We start from the raw sequence: 21,527 nt of genomic DNA, 5'->3' as shown, positions 1-21,527 counted from the left end.
CCTGGATGGTTTTGTTCAATTCCTTCACCTGTTTGGTTGTGTTCTCTTATAATTCTTTAAGGGACATTTCTGTTTCCTTTTTAAGGGCTTCTACCTGTTCACCTGTGCTCTTCTCAAATTCTTTGAGAGTATTATTTATGTCATTCTTAATATCCTCTATCATCATTATTAGAAGTGATTTTAAATCTAAATCTTGCTTTCCTTAGTGATATGAGGAATTAAGAACTTTTTTGTGTGGGATAACTAGGTTCTAATGATGCCAAGTACCCTGGGTGGCTGATGCTTGTTCTTGTTCTTGCCTTTCACCATCTGGATCTCCTTAGTGCTACCTGCCCTGTCTCTGACTGGAGCCTGTCTTTCCTATTATCTTAGTTGTATCAGAACTATGTGGGGTGGGTGTTACTACTGGGGTTAGAGCTGGGGCTCAAGATCTATCTGCTCAGTGCTCAGGTGTAGACAGGAAGGAACCAGTGCTCTGGGCCAGGAATGACTTCTTGGGTCCTAGTGGGTCCCGGTTACTTCCTGTTTGGGGTGGGTGTTGTTGCTGTCTCCTTACCTAAGATACGGTCTGGGTTAGAGCTCTTGGGAGCCCGCTTCCTCTGGGTTCTGTGAGATTGGGGGTAGAGCTGCTGCCCAGGATCTGCTCAGTGTTCGGGCCCAGATGGGAAGGCATCCTGATCATTTTTAAGCTAAGCAAAATTAAATATACTTATGTCACTGCAGACCTTCAACCCCACCCACCTCCAGAACTCTGTCTTTCAAAGTTGAAACTCTATATCGACCAAACACTAACTTCCATTCCCTTCTGGACCCTAACCTCTGTAATCTCTATTCTATTTGCTGCCTCTACAATTTATTCTGCTTTTGATACCTCATATAAACAGGATTCCTTTGTATCTAAAGTGACTACTTATTAGGAGAGAGGTCTGTCACTTGACAGTTTTGTAGATGGCTTGTAGCTTTGTTTTGTTTCCCAACCCTGTTCCCAGGAGGGAATTTGTGTTATGTACATTGTCTATTTAGGGCACTTCAGCTTTATAATATTAAATAAGTCTGCCAAAGTTACAGAGCTAACAAGACGTGAATTGGGAATCTTTTGACACCAAAGACTCAGGTTCTAACACTTGCTTTGCCTCCATGTGTTTTTGAAACACTGGAAGAAATGCAGATGAGCCTGGGACATGAGTTTTGATTGACGTATAGTTCAAATATTTTCTTGGGACACATTAGATGAATGGGTTTCTTGAAATGTGGGTGAACCTCAGTGATACAAGGCTGCAAGTGACAGCTGTCCATTGATAGTGCACAGCTCTGCACTTGCCAATCAGTGCAGAACAAGGACATGAAGCTGAGCATGGAGTCCAAAGAGGAGAAAAAAAGAAAAGGAGGGGAAAAAAAGAAGAAACAGAAAGTTTAGTAGTGGGTGGAACTAAAGTGAGATGGGACTGAGCTGAGAAATATTCTGAATGTGCGATGTGGGGCCCCATATGACTCCCTTCAGAGTATCCCTGAAGCTATGTTCTCTGAGTGATGATCTGAACACTCTGCATGATGTCTGCTGCTGAGACTGGAGAGGGACCTAGCCAAAACAGCTGGACTGAGTGCCTGGGACTTCCCAGTTCAGCAGTCTCTCACTGGGGTTTACTCCTGGTCACTCACAGGAGCTTCATGGCTTTCTCTGGCTTCTTACACCTGAGATGTTTTGCGGGTTTTGTTTGTTTGTTTGTTTTTAGCTTTTATACCATCTCTGCCTTCTAAACAACTACAAAGAGGAAGACAAACTAATTTTAATAAGCTGCAATTTACAAAACAGTTATCACAGGTAGTGAAAAAAATCTCCTTAGTCCCTCCCTTCACGTTCCTGAATAATAAGTATGACGTATGGACTCATCAGAAGTACCTGAGAAGCCAGGCATGGAAGGAAAATGTCCTTCTGCACACATAGATTTAGCCTGATGTTGTCATCATCAGGTGTAAATGGGTCTGCCATGCGCCTTTCTGTGTTTGAAAGAGAAATAGAAAGAAATGCTTGTCTAACCATTTCCCGTTGCCTTGTAGGTCAGTGGGACCATGTACAACACTGGAAGGCATGTGTCCCTCCGCCTGGACAAGGAGCACTTGGTCAATATTTCAGGAGGGCCCATGACATACAGTCACCGCCTGGAAGAGATCCGGCTACACTTTGGGAGTGAGGACAGCCAAGGGTCTGAGCACCTCCTCAACGGACAGGCTTTCTCTGGGGAGGTACGTGCACCTGCCAAAGTGCTAAGACTTAGGGCCAACTTGTAGGATTCCATCCTATATAGCAGTGAAATAACTGATGGGAAGCCTCCCTTAAACCTGAGAAAGAAAACCAGTGCCACCTTCCTTCATGTGTCTTTTGTTCATGGTTTTCCATTTCCCAGAAGAGGCTACAGTGAAACAATATTTCCTTCTGAAACACTAGCATAGGTCTCTTGGGACTCGTGTCCTGGCATGTCCTAGAGCAGTGGTTCTCAACCTTCCCAATGCTGCAACCCTTTAATACAATTCCTCATGTTGTGGTGACCCGGAACAGGAAAATTATTTTGTTGTTACTTTATAACTATAATTTTGCTAGTAGTGTGAATTGTAATGTAAATATCTGATATGCAGGATATCTGATATTTGACCCTGGGCGTCATGTTCCACAGGCTGAGAATCACTCTCCTAGAGTACCTTGTCTGTGTCTCTTCACTTTTACCTCTCTGAGAATCAGCTTCTCTTGCATCCCGTTTGACAGCATAGCTTCCTTTCTGGTAAAGTGGGTCTTATTTGCCTAAATATATAATGCACTGTGAAATCAATGTCAAAGAATTAAAGAGTTTGCCTGACATTCTACAGAATGGAAATTCCACTGGGTCACACCATTGATGGTGAGTGTGACCATGTGCCACCATCAGCCCAGACCAAAAAAATAAATAAATAAACCAAAACAATGCAGCTAACCACAGTTTGGGATGAGATAAGAGAAAAGGTTCAACCAGATTTCATCTGTGAGGTGACACCTGACCTAGTTCACTCTTTATATGCATGGAAAATTATAACGTAAGGAGTGGGGACCTCCTATAATAAGTAACCAGCAACTAGGTTCCTAGTAAGAGTTCTCAATAACTGATGTCAAAAAGACTTTAAAATTTCAAAAGTGTAGATTATATATGGTCTGTTTATTTTGCTATTTAAGGTCATGGTTAAACCTGGCAATTTTTTTTTATATGCTAAGGTCATATGCCATCAAATAGGCCACAAATCCCTTAGCCAGATTGCATTCAAAATACACTGACTGTCAGTTTAGGGACCCAACTTGTTACTAGGGATACAAGGATTTGAAAATGAAAAAGGAAGAAAAGAGTTCTTACCCCCAGAGAAGTTCAAAAGGAACTATATTCAAATCATTGAAGTATAATGCCATGCTGAAACAGAGATGTACAAAGGCCCCGGCAGCCTTGAAAAAAAGACGTGACACATTTTACTTGAAGGGGTCAGGAGATGCTTCACACAGAAGGTGCCCTTTGAACTGAGCTTTGGAGAGAAGCTATGGTGAGTAATTTTAACACATCAGCTTTGGAGTCAAAGGACCTGAATTTGCAGCCCCTGCTTTGATACACACCATGTAATCTTGGGACATCACTTGATCCTTCTAAGGTACAATTTAGACACCTCTCAAGGATATTTTAAAGTTTTAGTGGGATGCCAGATGTAAGGAGTACTCGGTTGATAGACTTAAAAGAAAAGATAAAGCAGGGAATGAGGGATAGGATGAGAAAAGGGCCTCCAGGCATGTCAGGGCACTGTGTTCTTGAGACTGGTGCATGTAGATCTGTCATCTATTAATAATGGCTGCATAGACAATAGGCTTCAGCTGCAGTATGAGATTCTCTCTGTAGGGGGAGACGTGTAAGGATTGATTAAGGATGTCTGCTAAAAAGGAACCAAGTAAAAGAAAACTCTCCTGAACTAGAACATGGCAGGAAATATAATATATAAAATAAATATAATGTAAAGTAGGGCAAAACCTCACAATTCGGAGACACTGGGGGAGGTTAATCTCAAGTAGGGCATCTTTAAAGATAAACTCTTCATTTTGATGATATGTGTTAGTTTAAAGTTTGCTGTGACTTTATCAGTTGACTTATTTGTTCATTGTCATCAATTTCTCCCACTCTGGACTGTCATATTTCAGTGCTTACCACAGCACTGCTTCTAAGTAGAAACATTATTTAAATGAGTGGGTAAAAATATAGATGGCTATTAGGCTAAAATCTTTACACCATTGCTTTGGCTACTTCAATGTTTAAGTAGGGTGATTTGTAACGTGTACATTAACAACTTATAATTTGAAAACATCTCAGAGCCTTAATGGATACATAATAATTTAATCTCAGCACATTAATTTTCCAAGACCTATTACAGACCACGGGGATTAGGTGCTTCAAAGAATCTATGTTTAAAAGTTCCCAGGAAGACAGACATGATGATGGATGTCTGGAATACCAGCACTAGGGAGGCAGAAGCAGGATGGTCATAAGTTTGAAGTTAGCCTGAGATATGCAGCAATACCCTATCTCACAGAATAAATAAATAAATAAATAAATTCCCCTGGAGAATCTGATTATGTGGCATTCTTGTCTGTTCTTGAATGTTCGTTAACAATTACATTTAAACAGAGCAGCAATAAGAAGTAACAAGAAGTAACAAGGGTGGAAGGAACCATCAAAATTGATGCTGGGTCCTTTCCTAGACCAGATGAACCTGCATCTTGGGCAGTGTACTCTGAGTCTGCACAATTGTGAACGTTCCCAAGGCATGCTGGTTAGCAACCACCATGCCAGTTACGGGGCCTGAGAAGTCCCACTTTTCTAATAGTAACTGTCTTGGAAATGGCAAGCTGGCGTCCAATATGGGTTGATGAGACTTGGGCTACAGCTTTCTAAGTGTGCTCATGCACATGCACACGTACACACGCACCAACTTGCAGGTTAGGCGTGAGCATCACCCTTAGCATAAGTATAAGCCATATCTCACCCTGGGCAGATCACACTAGTGTCAGCATATTTCCATGTCCCTCAGTTTGCATGATCTATAAGCTTACCAGCATATAGTGCTAGAAACCAGCATTTTGGGGGCTCCAAAATAATCTCAGATGACGACTGTTGTGCACACCGTTGGCTTTGGAGATATTTAAGCTGCCCTAGTGAACAAGAAGAGTTAAACACCTAAGTCACATGAGAAGAAAGACCTAGAGCCAATCGTGGAAGCAGCAGACAGTAGACATTCAGCTTAATACATGTTCTAACAATGGGAGCTATCTATCAATGAAATGAGTTTGCTTCTGAAAATAGTGAACTCCCAGTGCTAGATTTATTGAGCCCTGAACACTTCTTAAACAATGGGTGAACTATTAGCTTTAATGTACCTTTCTAATTGCTAAACTCTACACAGCACACAACTTTCTTCCAGAAACTCCTTCCAGTTACATTCCAGTTAGCCTCAGGAAAAGCAAATATTTATCACCCCGTAGCTTAACTTCGCCTATTTCTTTCCACTCCCTTCAAAGCCTCCCTTGGTCTCTGTTTCCGGCTGTCCTTTGAGAGAACCCAAGTAGACGCTTCTTGTAACAAATCATGTATTTATTTTGTTGACAGTGAGCAATACATCGCCCTCCACCCCATCTATCATCTCTGATCATGATGAGTCAATTAATACCAGGCATTTTCCTTGGCAGACTGCAGTGGCCGCTGTCTGAAGAGCTGGATGTTAAGCCGAGCCTTGTCTAGTGAGGTTATTATAATTGATGATAATCATTTGCTTTGTTTTATAAGACTGTGGATGTAAGACACCATTAGCAACTGCATTTTTTTTGTAAAAATTATTCATGTCCTACATGAAGAATTCCTGGATGCCTTATTGGAGGGTGGTGATGAATGAGCATATTCAGGGATTCAAATGTCTCAATTTTTTTTAAGAGGTAGGGATTAACTGTTTTTAATAATCAAGCTCCTTAGCTTGCTAATCATTTTAAGTGCTTAGATTAATATCTAGTATAAAGTGGGTTATTTGTAGAATGAAACAAAAGAGAATATTAGGAAAGAATCATGTTTGTGGATTAAGTACCAATAATGAGAATAGACAGGAAAAAAATCTCTCTCTTACTTGGGAGAAATTGGACGATTTCATCTTCAAAACCTCCTTTGAGTTCTTCATTCCCAAGGATAATGTAATGCCCTGAAAACTGCACTAGCCACTTCACGGGGCATCTTTGACCTGATCTCTGATTCATTGTCTCCTCTCTCTCTCTCCATGGCTATTGTGCTCCTGCTGTGTGCTGGGCTCTGAGCATACAGCACCCAATTTCTACTCAGAAATGCCACAAGTCTGTTGAGGAAAACATATGTTGAATACACATGTATGTATGTATGTATGTATGTATGTATGTATGTATGTATGTATATGTGTGTATATATACATACGTGTGTGTGTGTGTGTGTGTGTGTATGGATGAAAAGAGAGAGAGAGAGAACATCATGGTTAGTACACTAATAGTGTGGATATATTTAAGGTTTATTCCAAGAGAACATAATAAAATAGCTATTTTGGATCATAATAAGAAAGAATGACGAGCAGCCCTTCAGACTGTCATGCTTGCTGCTCCCTCTGAAGGTGAACTAGCAGCACTGACCTTCCTGGATCTCAGCCCCAGGAGTCTCTGGAGTCTCCAGTTCTGCTCCACAGACAGGGAGGAAAAAGTCCATAGGTGTTGCTATGGTGATGTAGATTATAGTTTACATTATAGAGGGAGACTAAAACTCATATGTGAATTATAGGATGGTTTACGTTTTGTGTCTCTGAATCAGAAAAGAGACTATTTCATGATCAGTAAGAAAAACAAACAGTGCAGGCTCGGTCTCTTCAAGGAACCAGTTATCTGCATCCTTGAGAGACCGCTTCACAGAAACGACACAAACCAGTAGGCATAGGCAACTAAAACTGAGTTGTACCAACATGCGCTAGAGTGTGGGATGTGCTAAGGAGCAGCAACTGAGAACCAGGGCCCCAGGATGTACAGCCCTTCTAGGATTAGGGGAAGTAAAGACAAGCGGTTTAGCACTCTGCCGCTTCACTGGGACCATCTGTAAAGGTGCTTTACTGGCCCAATTAGAGATTAAGGTGGAATAAAAACTGGAGTATGGACATATAACAAGAATGTGGATAATAAACATGGAAGTGCTACTATGTGGGTATGCCATGCATAAGCTGCTCCCTCCACTATGAACGTCAGATTCATCTCTCCAACCATCATCTACCTCAGTCTCCCTAGTCTAGCTTCCCCAGATCCCTTCTTCCCCGCCCCCAGCCACTTGGGTGCTGTCTCTTCTTGCCTTGTAGAGAAAGTTGCATAGCCCTGAATGGGAGTCCTTGCAAAGTGTTACCTTGTAGGTCAAGTCAACTCCAGGGGCTATGAAGGGTTTAAATTTTTAAAAGTTCATTTGCAAAAATACTCAAAGACAGTATCAGAAGTAGTAAGCAACAGAGAATTATGTGTGGCCTGGAAAAGGTCAAAATATTGTTACCTTTTTTCCATTTTTTAATTTTTTTAATTGTTAGCTTATTTGTTTATATTTAAAATGTTAGCCTCCTTCCCAGTTTCCCCTCCACAACCCCCCTATCATATCCTCTCTCCCCCCTATTTCTATGAGGGTGCTCTACCACCCTCCCACCCCCTCACTCCCACCTCATCACCCCAGCATTCCCCCATAATGGGGTATTGAGATTCCACAGGACCAAGGAAGGGGCCTCTCCTCCCATTGATGCCAGATAAGGCCATCCTCTGCTACATATGCAGCTGGAGCCATGGGTTCTTGCATGTGTTCCTGGGAGCTCTGGGGGGTGGGTGGTGGGGGTTGGGGTCAACTAATATAATGTTACCAATCACTGCGAGTCTTCTATTTATTCCGCTTCTGTGGGAACAGAGTTCTTTGCTGATGGGAACTTTTGTTTGGTCAGAGCTGTATTCCCAGCACTTTGTACACCAAGCACATGAGGCCAGTCAACATGCTTTCATGGGATAAGTCATCTGAGTAAACCTATTAAGCAAAGAGCTATTTCTCCATAGACACCATGTACCTAATGCATTGTCCAACATACAGTAAGTCATGTTTGTGAAATGAGTCATTCAGTCATTGAATGAACAACTCAAACAACTGTCAGTGTCCCAGAAACAAAAAACATTAGAGGTTTGTTTGTTTGTTTGTTTGTTTTTGCTTTTGTTTCTTTGAAACCCTGAGTTGTGTTAACTATATAGGAAATAAATAAAAGCATTTAAATTGAAGCTGGAGGGGCTGGAGAGATGGCCCAGTAGTTAAGAGCACTGGTTGCTCTTCCAGAAGATCGAAGTTCAATTCTTAGCACCCTCATGGTTGTTCAGAATTCCAGTTCCAGGCAATATAGTGCCCTCTTTTGGCCTTCATGGGCATCAGCCATATACATGGTGTACACACATATATGCAAGACAAACACCCCCAAGCATCAAATACTGATTGATTGATTGATTGATTGATCGATTGGTTGGTTGATTGATTGATTGAAGGTGAACTATTTGGATAAAAATTGCTGAAAGCGTCAAATACCCTTAGAAGTCAGGGTGTGGGGGGAAGGGAGAGTTGTTAGTAATTATTACTAAGGAATTTCTCTAGGATGTTGTGCTTTGTGAAATTTTTAAAAATGGATTTATAAAGTACCAATCTATATCTACCCTTTATATGGTGGAAGACATAGAAGAATTAACCAGCATCACCCTGAAGGGATTTCAGACCCATTAGAGGGACAAGGCACATATTTGACTCACAAATGGCTACAGAATGTCGTCAAAAATACCTGGTCACTGACTACCTGCTTTGTAAGTAACTCCCATTTATTTCATCCGGAGAACAGATAGTGACTATCTACCACACACAACAGTGAATAAGACAGCTACAGATTCCTATCTATGAGGTGTTTCCCATCCAGTTCAGGAGAGACAGATCAGAAATAGTGAGATGGAATAAATGAGTCCATCTGTAGCATCAGATTAAAGCAAAGGCTATGAGGACTTAAACAGCAGAGAAAAGAGATGAAGAGTCAAGCATGGAGATACGAGATACGAGTCTAAACAGGGTGGCCAGCCTGGGTCTCACTGAGAGAACAGGATTTGTTAGGCTGACAGGGGGCTTGTCCAAGGGGAGGACCTTCTAGGTGGGCACAGTAGCTCCGAGAGGGAGAGAGCTATGAGCATTTACACAATTGCAGAAGCACCGTGGGCTTGTACGTGAGTGCTGGGGCTGATGGAGAGCATATGGGTCCTCCTATCATTGACTCCGTGTGGTCATTGGCTTTTATCAAAAGTCTCTCTTAAAGCACACTGACAAGCATTCTCTTTTAATGGGCAAACATCAGTTCTAGGAGTTTGCTCTAAATGTGAGCTCCTCACCTGAGGTGATGAAGGTCCAAGGTCATCCAAACAGGAATGTCAAGGCTGGATTTAACTCAGAACTGATATCATGATGATGTTTAAGGTGGACCAAGGTTCCTCGGCAAACTCCACACTAATGGTTATTTGCCTAGCTCTGGCTCTAGCTCAATAAGGAAATTCAAAGACTGCAAAGCCGGGGGTGGGGGTTGGGGGCTGTCTTTAAGGATCTTGCGATCTAGTAGAATAACCTGTCTTTTGATTAGACTGTTAATTCTTGGCAGCCCCGGAGTGAGTTATACTCCTTAAAAATACCTCCCTGTGCACATAATGAGCTGTGGGTAAATACTGCTGAACAAAGAAATGGAAGGAATAAATGAAGATAATATAGACTAGCGCTTTCAAAGTGCCTAAATTATGCCCAATATGTCATAATCAAAATTCTATAGTCATAATGTCAACCCTAATGAAGTTAATGTCAATATTAACAGAGATTTTTTTTGAATTTATATGTTAAATTATTCACAAATTCAAGGTAAGTGAATTCTTCAGGGCACCTGGGAAGAGCAATGGAATAGCTGAGAGCAAGTGTGTTAGAATAATTCATTTCAATTCTTCATCTCAGCCCTGGAATCACTCCCCAGATCAAGATAGGGAGCTTGTCTTTGACAGTGCTAGAAGCCAAAGTCTGGAGTTCCAGGAAGCAATCTTACCTAGACTGGGCAAGGTGGCCTTTGAGAAGCCTAGCAAACAGTAATTAAGATCCCTGATGCTGAATATGCATGGAATAAATAGAGCTGCAAGAGGGTGCTACCCCATCCATGAGGCTTTTCTTGGGACATTTTTACATTTATGTCTGGGGAAGGAGAGCTCAGTTCATTGAGCAGCTTCCTGGGCTGCCAATTGCAGATGCTCACAATGGGGCTTTTGAAGGCAGTCCACTGCATCACTATCCCACCCACTCCATCCCAACCTACAGGTAGCTCTGGGCTGTCCCACTAGGATGGCTAACATCCTCTTCCTTTGGACTTACATATCCTTTCATATTGTTGCTCAAAAGCAAGGAGGAAGTTGCTGTCTCACAAGGTAAAATTTAAAGACAGAAACTTTAAAAACTGCGATTTGATTGAGGTTCCGCTTCAGACCTGACCGTCACCATGGCAACCATCATTGTCATCATTTTACAAGTGTTGAATGAGGTCTTGGTTTATTTAGAAATCGGTGAAAGAGAACTAGAAATACGGATTGGCAGTTAGGAGCGCTCACTGCTCTTGCAGAGACTCTGTTCCATTTTCAGCATCAGGCAGCACAATTGCCTGTAATTCCAGCTTTAGGAGACCTGAAACCCTCTTCTGGTCTCTGCAGGCACTTGCACACATGTAGCGCACATAAATGCACTCAGGCATATACACATAAATTAAATTAATAAATCTTTTAAAGAAGCCAGTGACAGTACACCTAAAGGGATGAGTGGCATTCAAAGCATTGTTGTGAAGTAGCCAGACATTGAAAGAAAAAATATCTTATTTCCAAATCTTTTCCAAAGCTGGAAATTGAATGGCTTTATTCCTTGTTCTTCTGACCCATGTCAACAGTTCATGAAAACCTGAAGAGGTTCAAGGAAAAGTCATGTCTTCCACTTTAAGGTACAGACTTGGACTTGAAACAAACGACTGGACTCAGAGTCTTCATACGTGGTGGCTGTGCCAGGAGCACCTGTGGGGCCATCTTTTCCAACACACCTGCAGAATCATCACCAAATGCCAGGGAAGCCAAGCGACCTGCCAAAGGTCACTAGCATTCCGTGGTAGAATTAGGAGCAGGTCCCGATTTTCCTGGCACAATGTTCCAATTTTTGATGTATCACATTAAATTTAAAGTTGTACTTAACCCCTGGGTCCAAGAGACATTTTAGGTAATTTAGGTGAATCACCCAATAGAGAGTAAGGAGATTCTCCAAAATCATATCTCCTGCATCAGCAAGTAGAACACCATCTTTATGGACACAAGACACAAGCCTCAAGACAACAACAACATGAGCCAATTATTCACAAACGGAAGTGATAAGAAATATCCACAAAAGATGCATATAGAAGTCACCAAACTACCCCTCCCTCCCCCCCAAAAAAAGGACCAACAGGGTCAAACCAAGCCATAAACCGGGTTCACTTGCAAGAAATATATAAATAAAGCTCAGAAAACTCAAACCAGGAAACGCAATTGACAATGATGCTTCCCTGGGTCTCAGAAGGAAAAAAAATCACACTATTGCATTTAGTAATTAGAGACAGGGCTGTGGAGATGGCTCACTGGATGAAGTCTTCACACCAGAAGTAGCAGATCCCTACGACGCCTGTAATACTGTGTTGGATGTCGTAATTATCTGTAATTCCAGTTCTTAGAAAGCAGAGACAAGGAATCCCTGGGGAAAGCTGGCTCGATGGACTAACTAGAGTTGGTGTGGTCCAGGCTCAGGAAGAGTCCTGTCTCAGTAAATAAAGCAGAGAGTGGTCAAGGAAGATATTTCTCTTATTTAGGGTTTCTCTTGCTGTGACAAAATGCCCTGACCAAAACCAGCTTGAGGAGGAAAAGATTCATGTCACTCCCTCTTGCTCATCACAGTCCACCATCAAAGGAGGTCAAGGCAGGAACCTGGAGGTAGAAATGGAAGCACACGTCACAGAGGAACACTGCTGACTGGCTTTGCTCCTGATGGCTTGCTCAGACTGCTTTCTTGTAAAAGCCAGGACTACCAGTCCAGAGGTGGCACAGCCTGCCGTTAACTTGACCCTCCCATATCAGTGAAGAAAGTGCCCCATAGGCCAATCTGGTAGGAACTTTTTTTCTGCATTAATAATTCCTCTTTCCAAATGATTCTATCTTGTGTCCAGTTGACATTAAAACCAGCCAGCACAGCACCCAGTGTCAATTCCAGGCTCCCATGTATACAATACAGACACACCCCCACACATGCACATATGTGCCATACACATATACATGAACACACATATACACATACTATAGATACATGCAATCATGCTCAGGAAAATAAAATAACCTAGAACTATAAATAGTAATAGTATCTGCTCAGTTTGCGTCTTCCCACCCACATGCACCAATATCTTCCAGAATGGCTCTGTTACAGTAAATAAAAGTCATCTAGGTACTAATGTTGTCTATCCACCTTGTAAACGTACTGCTCTGCAATTCAAAATAAGGCCATTTAAAACTCCTAGATTCATCTGCTCTGACATATCGATAAACCTCTTCTGAAACAAAGCTAATCATCTCAACGGCACTGACTTAATTGCTCACCAGTTGACAGATAATAAACAGACCTGAGGATTAAAATATGAACTAATTACTGTACTCAATTCCATTTACTTGATTTCATGTTCCATTAATTTTTTTTGCATCATTTCTGGTGGAAGCCTTAGATTTATGGTCACCTCAAATGAGTTATGCCACTTAGCTGCCGGCGGCATGTTCATGTTCAGAATCAGTTGGAAAAGGGCAGAATCCTGGGCAGTAAATACTGAGGCAAAGCAGTGTACGATATAGTAAGTGAAGGTAATTATCCATTCCCAAATACCAGCCAGAGTCAGTGTCTATAAATCTATCCCCAGCTCAGCACTGAAAAGGCAACTCAAGAATCACACTCATGATTATTCATTGGCTCTGCTCATTAAGGCAATCTCCAAGAACCATGGTAGAAGTGAGCTGGAGGGAAGCAGAGATAGCATGCAAAGGGGAAAGGGCATTGTCCTAAGAGTCAGTCATGTGCCCCACACAGGGCGACATTTTAACTCAGAGTATCTGATTTCAACAGCCTGTCCTGTTACTTGGTGGCTGTGCAATCTTGGTAAAGAAAGAGCTGGGCAAATCACCTCTAGTCTTTTTTGATCAATCATGATGATGGTCCTGTATGCATTTCAGGGTATCTACCAAGCACCAATAACAGGATAGCAGAAGCCCTTCCTGTAGTGGGGCCCTTTAAGTGATAAAGAAAGTACTGTTTGAGTTGTTTATTGGCCAGTTTAACAGTGCTCAGATTTCTTGCAGATAAGATATATTAGAATAATTACATGAGTTAATGTGGCCGCTCCTATCAGCTGTAATTTACTGAGCATATACTATGTTATTGGGAATGATATAGTATAATCATACCCAATCCATGCAATAACTGGGTGAATTAGTCCTCATTCATACAGTTTTTATGCATGGGGATAAAAAGGAACTTGGAGAGGTGAAAAGAGCTGTTTTCAGCCCTGCCCCTGGTGGATGCAGGGAAGAATTAGGATTTGAACCCTGATCTCTGACTCAAGCTTGTACAGTGAAGACATCTCTGTCTCTGACTCTTAAGTAGCTCCTTGATCACAGTTGAGTCTAATCTCTCGAACACTGAATGTCCTACTCTAAGACCTGATGTGATCTTTCAGCTCCTCTGAGTTCTGCTTTAAAACAGTTTATACACGCTGCTGCCACCCCACCTGCACCATAGAGTGAGACGGAGCCTACCTCTCTAAACTGCATGATCTAATGTGAAATACAACCATTTCATTCTGTGTGCTTGCTGGGGACTGTAGCTCCTTTTTGCACTTTCCCCATACAGGGGAGCAGGACAGCAACCAGGCAGGCATGCACATATGTATAGTTATAATTTTCTCTCTTTGTTCAAATACTATAAGCACGCTGTTATATACCCGTGAATTTGTGTAGAAACATGTTTACTGCCTCCTGCCAAAGCACAAGAAACTGTATTCCTCTGTTTCAGAGGTAGCTTGGATGGATACACTCTCTTGCTTTGAATAGTATTTGCTGAGCTAGAAATTTCTGGAGTTGGCCTTGAAACTAAATCCTGCAGGAGCGATTTGGCAAAATGAGCTTAGCCTGGAGGTTTTAAATCACACTTCCAGCCAGAAGGGGAAACTCCCCAGGGATCACAGGTCTCTGCACCAGGGCTCAGTACTTCTGTGCCAGATCTTCAAAATGTCTGCTTCAGTAAAGACTAATTGTGTATAGACTGGAATGGCCACCACAGCACAGATGCTCTTCCTGTCAGGTCCACTATGAGGGGTCAAGCATTTCTTGTCCATCGCACCTGCCTCTTAGGGCTGATGTGCTCTCCTGGCCTAGATGCTGAGCTGTGACTTACTTGCATAAGCATCTGTTAACATTTTAAAGATACCAATTGGTAGGCTTATTAGTTCCTGGGTTCAACTCCTCCATCACTCACCAGATATGACACTGGGCAAGTTATTCAACTTCCTAGTACCTCAATAATGAGTTTCCTCATCATTGATGAGACAAAACAAATAGTGATGCCTGTACTATGAGTAGACTATGTCCTCTCCCCAGCGCTAATGAATTTAGTGTATAAACAAAACTATTCAGTGATTCAACTATGCAGTGTGATGTGGTCTCCCAAATACTCCCACTGAGACCACCATGACCAGGTAGCTATTTCCATCACTCTGAAGAGCTTATGGACCCTCACCTTCCAAGCCCTGCTCCTGGTAACTGTTCAGTAAGCTATCACTATATCTTTGACATGCTCCAACTTTTTATTTTATTTTATTGCACTGCTATAGAATGCTGTCATCCAGGCACGGGATGGATATTGCCTTCTAGACTCTCTATAACTGTGATTATCCATGGGAGGTAAGGCCCAGCACAGAGAAAAGGGAAAGTTCAAAAGGCAGCCCACTAACCACATAAGACCCCATTTCTTTATAGGGATGTATTCACCATTAAGGATTGCTGGGATGGGGGGCATTTACTCTTTGGTGGCTAGCCATACTTTTATAGGTAACCCCAATTAAACTTAGTGGTTTACCAAGCTAGACTTGGGTGGAATTAGTTCCTTGATCTGTCTAGGTGGGCAGATGTTTCTTCACAGACTCCTCAGGGGAAAGTATCACACAGCATGAACAGTCAAGTTGACTTGTTTTTCTTTTGGAGAATGTATCTCTACATTCTAACAGACAGAGAATATTTGAATCACCAGCACCACAATCAAGATTGAAAATGGTCTGCCCAGCCAAGGTCTTGAATTCAGCAGCTTTCCTTAGCAGTGGCAGGTTTCCTCCGACTTTCTCCAGCCCTTCGTCCCATCTAACAAGAATCCAGCGAGACATCCAGGCAGGAAGTGAGCATCTTATAAATTACATCAGCCATTGTGAGTTGGTTCAACACTCGGGGCACTTTACTGCTTGACATTTTCCTTGAGCTGTCGACAATGCTGCCTGTAGTAGGGCTGTCTGGAGGAAGAAGTCTTACCGTCTTTGTAAAAAGATGTCATCTCCTGTTGGGGCATGTGCCCTCGTCAGGACTGTGACTTTTCCTAATTCCCACTGTGATAGTTTATAGAGTTCAGATACTACCTGTAGTATCGCAGCATGGCGAAGCCATAAAGGCTCCTTCCTCATGAATATGAGTAAGAGCTTTATAAATGAGGAACCATAAACAATTGACCAGCCTGCCCTTCCATCTTCTGCCATGAGAAAATACAGCACCTGCTCCATCTCTGAAAAATATAGCCCTTATCCAACAATCGAATTCACTAGAACCTTGTTTTTAGATTTTCTATCCTCCAAAACTGCCGAAGGAAGTTTTTATATTAATTAGTCAGCTTCAGGTATTCCATTAAAACAGCACAATTGGACTAAGATGCTTGCTGAGTGCTGGCAAGACTTCAGAGTTGGAGGGTAGTTAATAAAGTGCCTCCCTATTCCGGACACCAGGGGGTGCCCTTCCAAGTCTCCAGAAGGTGTATATTCCTATCATACTTTCTTTTATCCATGCCTCTGTTATTGAGTTCTTCTTGCAATCGGCAGCAATGAAGAGGCTATGCCACCCCCCAAGTCCAGCTGTTCAAATAGGATAATCAATCACCTGACCTGGTTCCCCTGGCAACAGGTAGGCCTAGACTAACAGTAACAGTTCCTGCACTCACGCTCAGAAGTACCAGGGTTTGAGAGACCTGCGTACTATCCTCCATAGTGACCACATTTGTGTTCATTCCACCAATGGTATGTAAGGGTTCCCCCTCACCCACATGCTCACCAGCCTGTGTTACTTGTTTTTTCGATGACTGCCAAGGACTCCAAGTCAACAGATCGCAGAGACCCTTGCATATCCACATTTATTGCAAACACTGTTCACAATAGCAGAGTTCTATAAACAATCTTAGTGCTTAGAGGGATGGATAAAGAAAGTATGACATACACAACTAAAGGGTTTTCCAGCCCTAAAGAACAAAGTTGTGTTGTTTGCAGGGAAACTGGTGCAACTGGAGATAATTGCATCGAGTGAATTAAGCTAGTCTTGGAAAGACAATTATCATATGTTTTCTCTCATCCATGGTTCCTAGATTTTATGCAGATACATACAATCGTATATGTGTGATATGATATGAAATAGAAGTTAAACTGTCTAGACAGTCAAACCATCCCAGTGAGAGGCAGATGAGGAGGGAAGAGAGAGTAGAGGGAGACGGGAGGATGTTCTCAACATACGAAATATACTTACATGAGAAACTCAAAAATTAAATAAATTAGAGCAAAAGAATTGCTGGCTTGCTTGGTTGATAAGCACATGGTTACTCTAGGTCTGGATGGCCTTGTGCAAACCACTTAGCCTCTCATTTCCCTCATCCAGAAAATTAAAGTGTTAGAATGATCTATAGAGTGTCCCCTATAGTCCACCCATGTCCCCCTATGGTCCACCCATGTCCTGCTATAGTCCACCCATGTCCCTCTATAGTCCACCCATGTCCCCCTATAGGATTATAGAAGCAGAGTCTCACTTCGAAAGCCAGGCTAGCCTTGATTCACAATCCTCCTACCTCAGCCTTCCATGTGTTGTGACTTAAAGACGTTTACCACCATGCCACACCAGAGGTAAAATCTTCTTGTGTAATCTCACCATATCAATATTGATTTAGGAGGACAGTGCTACCCAAAGCATCAGAACCACTGGTGTGTAATCAAACCCCTGTGTTTCCTTGGAGACCTTTCTCTGAGGACTGGGTATACACTTTGTAAGCACTCACTCTCATGCCTGCCTTAGGGGAACTCTAGGTTACATCTACATCATTGTATGTGACACCAGAAGTTAATGTTCAGATTGTTCTGTGCATGTGTGTATGTGATCTTGTGCTATTAAAACTGTGAATAGCTTCTTCCTGCTCCTGTTGCCATCAACATGCTATTAGCATGCAAGCACACAGACACACAGACACACACACACACACACAGACACACACACACACACACACACACACACATGTATATCACCTCTGTAATTCACTGCCCTTCTGGTTAACAGAATATTTCACTAGGAACTATGAACTCCCTTTGAGTCCTTTTGTTTTATGTTTTTTAATTACAAATTAACTGATTTCTCTGCACTTGCAGCCCCAAGGAAGGAAGCCAGGGAATCACCGTTATCATTCATTAGGCTGTTTCTCTTCTAGTCTATAGAGAACAAGAACAGCAGATGATGTCACCTTAAACTCTCTGTAACTGCCTTCTGATGTGGGCATCTAGCCTCCTTCTTGGTCGTGTGCTACAGAAAGCACTTGCCAGCTCCTCTTTTAAAACATCTGGGGCATCCAAACACTGGATCCCACCAAGCTCTAGTGGCATTTGTAGAGTGTTCATTTGGCTGAATTTACATTGTTTTAATTTTCTTAGGGCCATCTTTATGAGCTGAAAGGTGAGGATTTCCCCCATCCCTTAATTAAAGAACACATTAGTTCCAAAGCACTCAGAGCAAGCCCCGCCCCTCCCATCTTCATCTCTCTCATCATTTTCCTACTGCTGCCCTGCCTCTCTCCTGAGTGCTTTTCAGTTTCTTGCAGCACCTGAGTCCTCAGACTGGAAAGGAGATTGTCCCCCGTTAGTGTTTGTATCGTTGTGATGACACACCATGACGAACAAAGCAAGCTCCGGAAGAAAGGGTTTATTCAGCTCACACTTCCACAGCACCGTTCATCATCAAAGGAAGTCAGGAGAGGAACTCACACAGGGCAGGATCCTGCATCAGGAGCTGATGCAGCCGCCATGGAATGGTGCTGCTTACTGGCTTGCTCCCCATGGCTTGTTCAGCCTGCTTTCTTATAGAACCCAAAACCACCAGCCCAGGGATGGCACTCACAATGGCCTGGGCCCTCTCCTATCAATCACTAATTAAGTAAATGTACTACAGGCTTGCCTGCAGCCTGATGCTGTGGAGGCATTTTCTTAACTAAGGTTCCCTCCTCTCAGATGACTCTAGCTTGTGTCAAGTTGACATAAAACTATCCAGCACAGAGATGAAGTGACAAGGTGAGCTGCATATATCTCAGGCTAACCTTGATCTTATTGTATAGCCAAGGATAAGCTGAGCTCCTGGCCATTCTGCCTCTACCCCAGGAGTGCTGGGATTATGGGTGAGCAACACCATAGCCAGGTTTTATTATAATGAGAATCAACCCCAGGGAATTATGTCCTCTACCCAGGCAAATATTCTACAGGCTTATATTCAATAAGCTAAGTTTTCTGTCCTGGAAACATGCAGCAGTCTTGGAGATGACCATTGGGTGGCATCTCTGTCTCTCAGAGAGGACACAGCAACATCTAGACTGTGAGATTAGACAAATACTCTAATCCACAAACTGTGCCAGCCTGTCTGTCCTTTAAGAGTATATATCACTAAAGGTATTTTAGTAAGGCATATGTTCTCAGCTGAGGGTAAGTAAGCTACCAGAAGAACTGGATGAGAGGCCTTTAAAATAAGCCACAGGACTTAAGGGTGACTGACTGTTCTGGTCAGCTTTAATTGTCACCCTGAGAGAGCCTTGAAGTCACCTGAGGGAAGATCCTCGCATGAGGTCATCTCTAAATCAAGACCATCCTAGACTGGCTGGCTGGCTGGCTGCTCATCCCAACTCCAGATTCCTCAAAGAAGGCATTTGAATTTCCCAACACATATCTAATATCCCCTTTCACCCAATAGGCTATTCATGCTAGGCATGGTAATGAATATCTTAGAGACCTGTCTGTCTGGTGGAAAGGACAGTCACCTGGCAAAGAGAGATGTCACAATCCATGCTGACATCTCAAAATATACCAACTGTGGTGGAGAAGGGATATCTCTCACCCTATTCTGATGAATCTGACAAAATTCAGAAGCTGAGGTAGGACACATCATATCCAGATCTAAAAGTTAAAAAAAGAAGAAGAAGAAACGACTTTCTGACTCATGTGTGTGTGTGTACCCATGTGTGCATATGTGGAGGTTATAGGTCAATATTGGGTGTCTTTCTCTATTATTCCCTTCTTGAGGCAGGGTCTCTCATTGAACCTAGAGTTCACCGTTTCAATAGATTAGCTATACCCACAAGACCTAAGAAACCCACTTCCCATCCATCAAGCCTCTTCTCTGACCTCAAGGCAAGGATTGCAGATCACTACACTGGGCTTTTACATGTGTGCTGGGAATCCAAACCCAGGTCCTCATGCATGCATAGCAAGCTTTTTACCCATTAAACCTTCACCTAGCCCCTAGGGAAGATCCAAAGAGAGAAGTACAAACATGGCTGACATAGAATGAGAGCAACCCAGATAAACAGAATCACCCTGTTAGTGCAGAAAACATACATGGAGGCAACCTGAAACAGGCAAGCAGAGATTTAGTGACTTATGACTGTCACAACAGTCTGACTTATCACAGATACTAGTGGCTGTCCTTGCTTCATCTTATCCACTAACAGTAACCACTCTTCCTTCCTGCCAATGCTTACATCATAGGCTGGCCTCAAATACATCATCCCCAGAGTTAGCGTCAAAGAAACAAATATGTGAATACCAACTCTCCTATTTTTCTGTATGCCCTTTAATAAATTATATAGGCTCTCACCAAATGAAAAGAATGATAATTTATAACAAACATCAACTTCTGGGGATTCCTGACTGAATAAAAGGAAATGACATCAGTTACGGAACATGGTGTCTGGCCAGAGGAGGCTTCAAGTGTGACTTATCCCTTTACCTCTTTATTTGTCTTCTTCTCCAATAGTTAGTTACTTAGAAATCTTTTATTTTTTAAAGGAAGATAAAAAATAAAACAGCAAGCTGAGAAATAGACAACTTGATTTAACACAGGGGTGCCACCTTTCCCCTAACCAAAATGAAAAAGAAGGAAAGGAAGGGAAAAGAAAGGGAAGGAAAGGGGAGGGAAGGGAAGGGGAGGGAAAAGGGAGGGGAGAAGAGGAGAGGAGAGGAGAGGAGAGGAGAGGAGAGGAGAGGAGAGGAGAGGAGAGGAGAGGAGAGGAGAGGAGAGGAGAGGCATTTCTACCATAACCAGTGGCTGCCAGACATATGTCCTGTTCATGTCTCTGTCAGAGTCCACAATTCAGAGCAAAAAGAATTATTTTTTGCTGCCCCCAATGACCTGTGGACTGAAATCCATTTTCACATTCTTGGCCACCTTGTATAAACAATGATACCAGCTCTCTCTTGGTTACCTTTGTCAGGGATTACAGGTCACAAGTCTATGACAACTGTAACTAGGCAGTAGAAAACCCAAAGAATTCTTCTGTCCCTCGTGATGAATTGTCTTTTCAATGTCCCAGCTATAGGACACTTCCTAAAAGCCTTTTCGGTAACTAAGCCCAGGTTAGCCTCCCTGGGATAGTTTTCTCACTATTAATATTTTGACAAATGCCGACAGGTTAGAAGCACATGGCTTTCTTGAGCAGAGACAGAGATTAATCAACATTGAAGGTGTTATTTAAGGTTATTTAATTTTAATGTTCATTTTAATTAAAAGGAAAGTTCAGTTACAATGGATCTTTAATATTGTAGGTGCCGGATTTTTTTTTTCAATATAGACATGCATTTTATTTGTTTTCTGAAAGTAAAAAAGAATGATCATTTGGGTGAAAAGCTGGAATCAAGGTTAAGATTGTAAAAGCACTGCTTCCTTGTCTGTAGTACGACTGGCTTCATTTCAAGCATGCATCAATCCCTTTAACCTCCCGTAAGTCCCTGCTGATTCTCTAGACAGATTTACAAAACAT

At 42.3% G+C, this 21,527-nt stretch overlaps 1 protein-coding gene across 3 annotated transcripts in view; it reads left to right on the top strand.

Annotated features, from left to right (window-relative positions):
- Ca10 (carbonic anhydrase 10) overlaps nt 1-21,527 on the top strand; it is a 500,017-nt gene that overhangs the window by 391,259 nt on the left and 87,231 nt on the right. For all 3 annotated transcript variants that reach the window (XM_076936024.1, XM_034507461.1, XM_034507462.2), the window contains one exon: nt 2,059-2,244. In XM_076936024.1, coding sequence (XP_076792139.1) covers nt 2,059-2,244 — 186 coding nt within the window. The remainder of the gene's footprint in view (nt 1-2,058; nt 2,245-21,527) is intronic.

This window comes from Arvicanthis niloticus, chromosome 6 (assembly GCF_011762505.2).
Source record: "Arvicanthis niloticus isolate mArvNil1 chromosome 6, mArvNil1.pat.X, whole genome shotgun sequence".
Classification (NCBI taxonomy): Eukaryota; Metazoa; Chordata; class Mammalia; order Rodentia; family Muridae; genus Arvicanthis; species Arvicanthis niloticus.
This window is presented reverse-complemented; position numbering and strand designations above follow the sequence as displayed.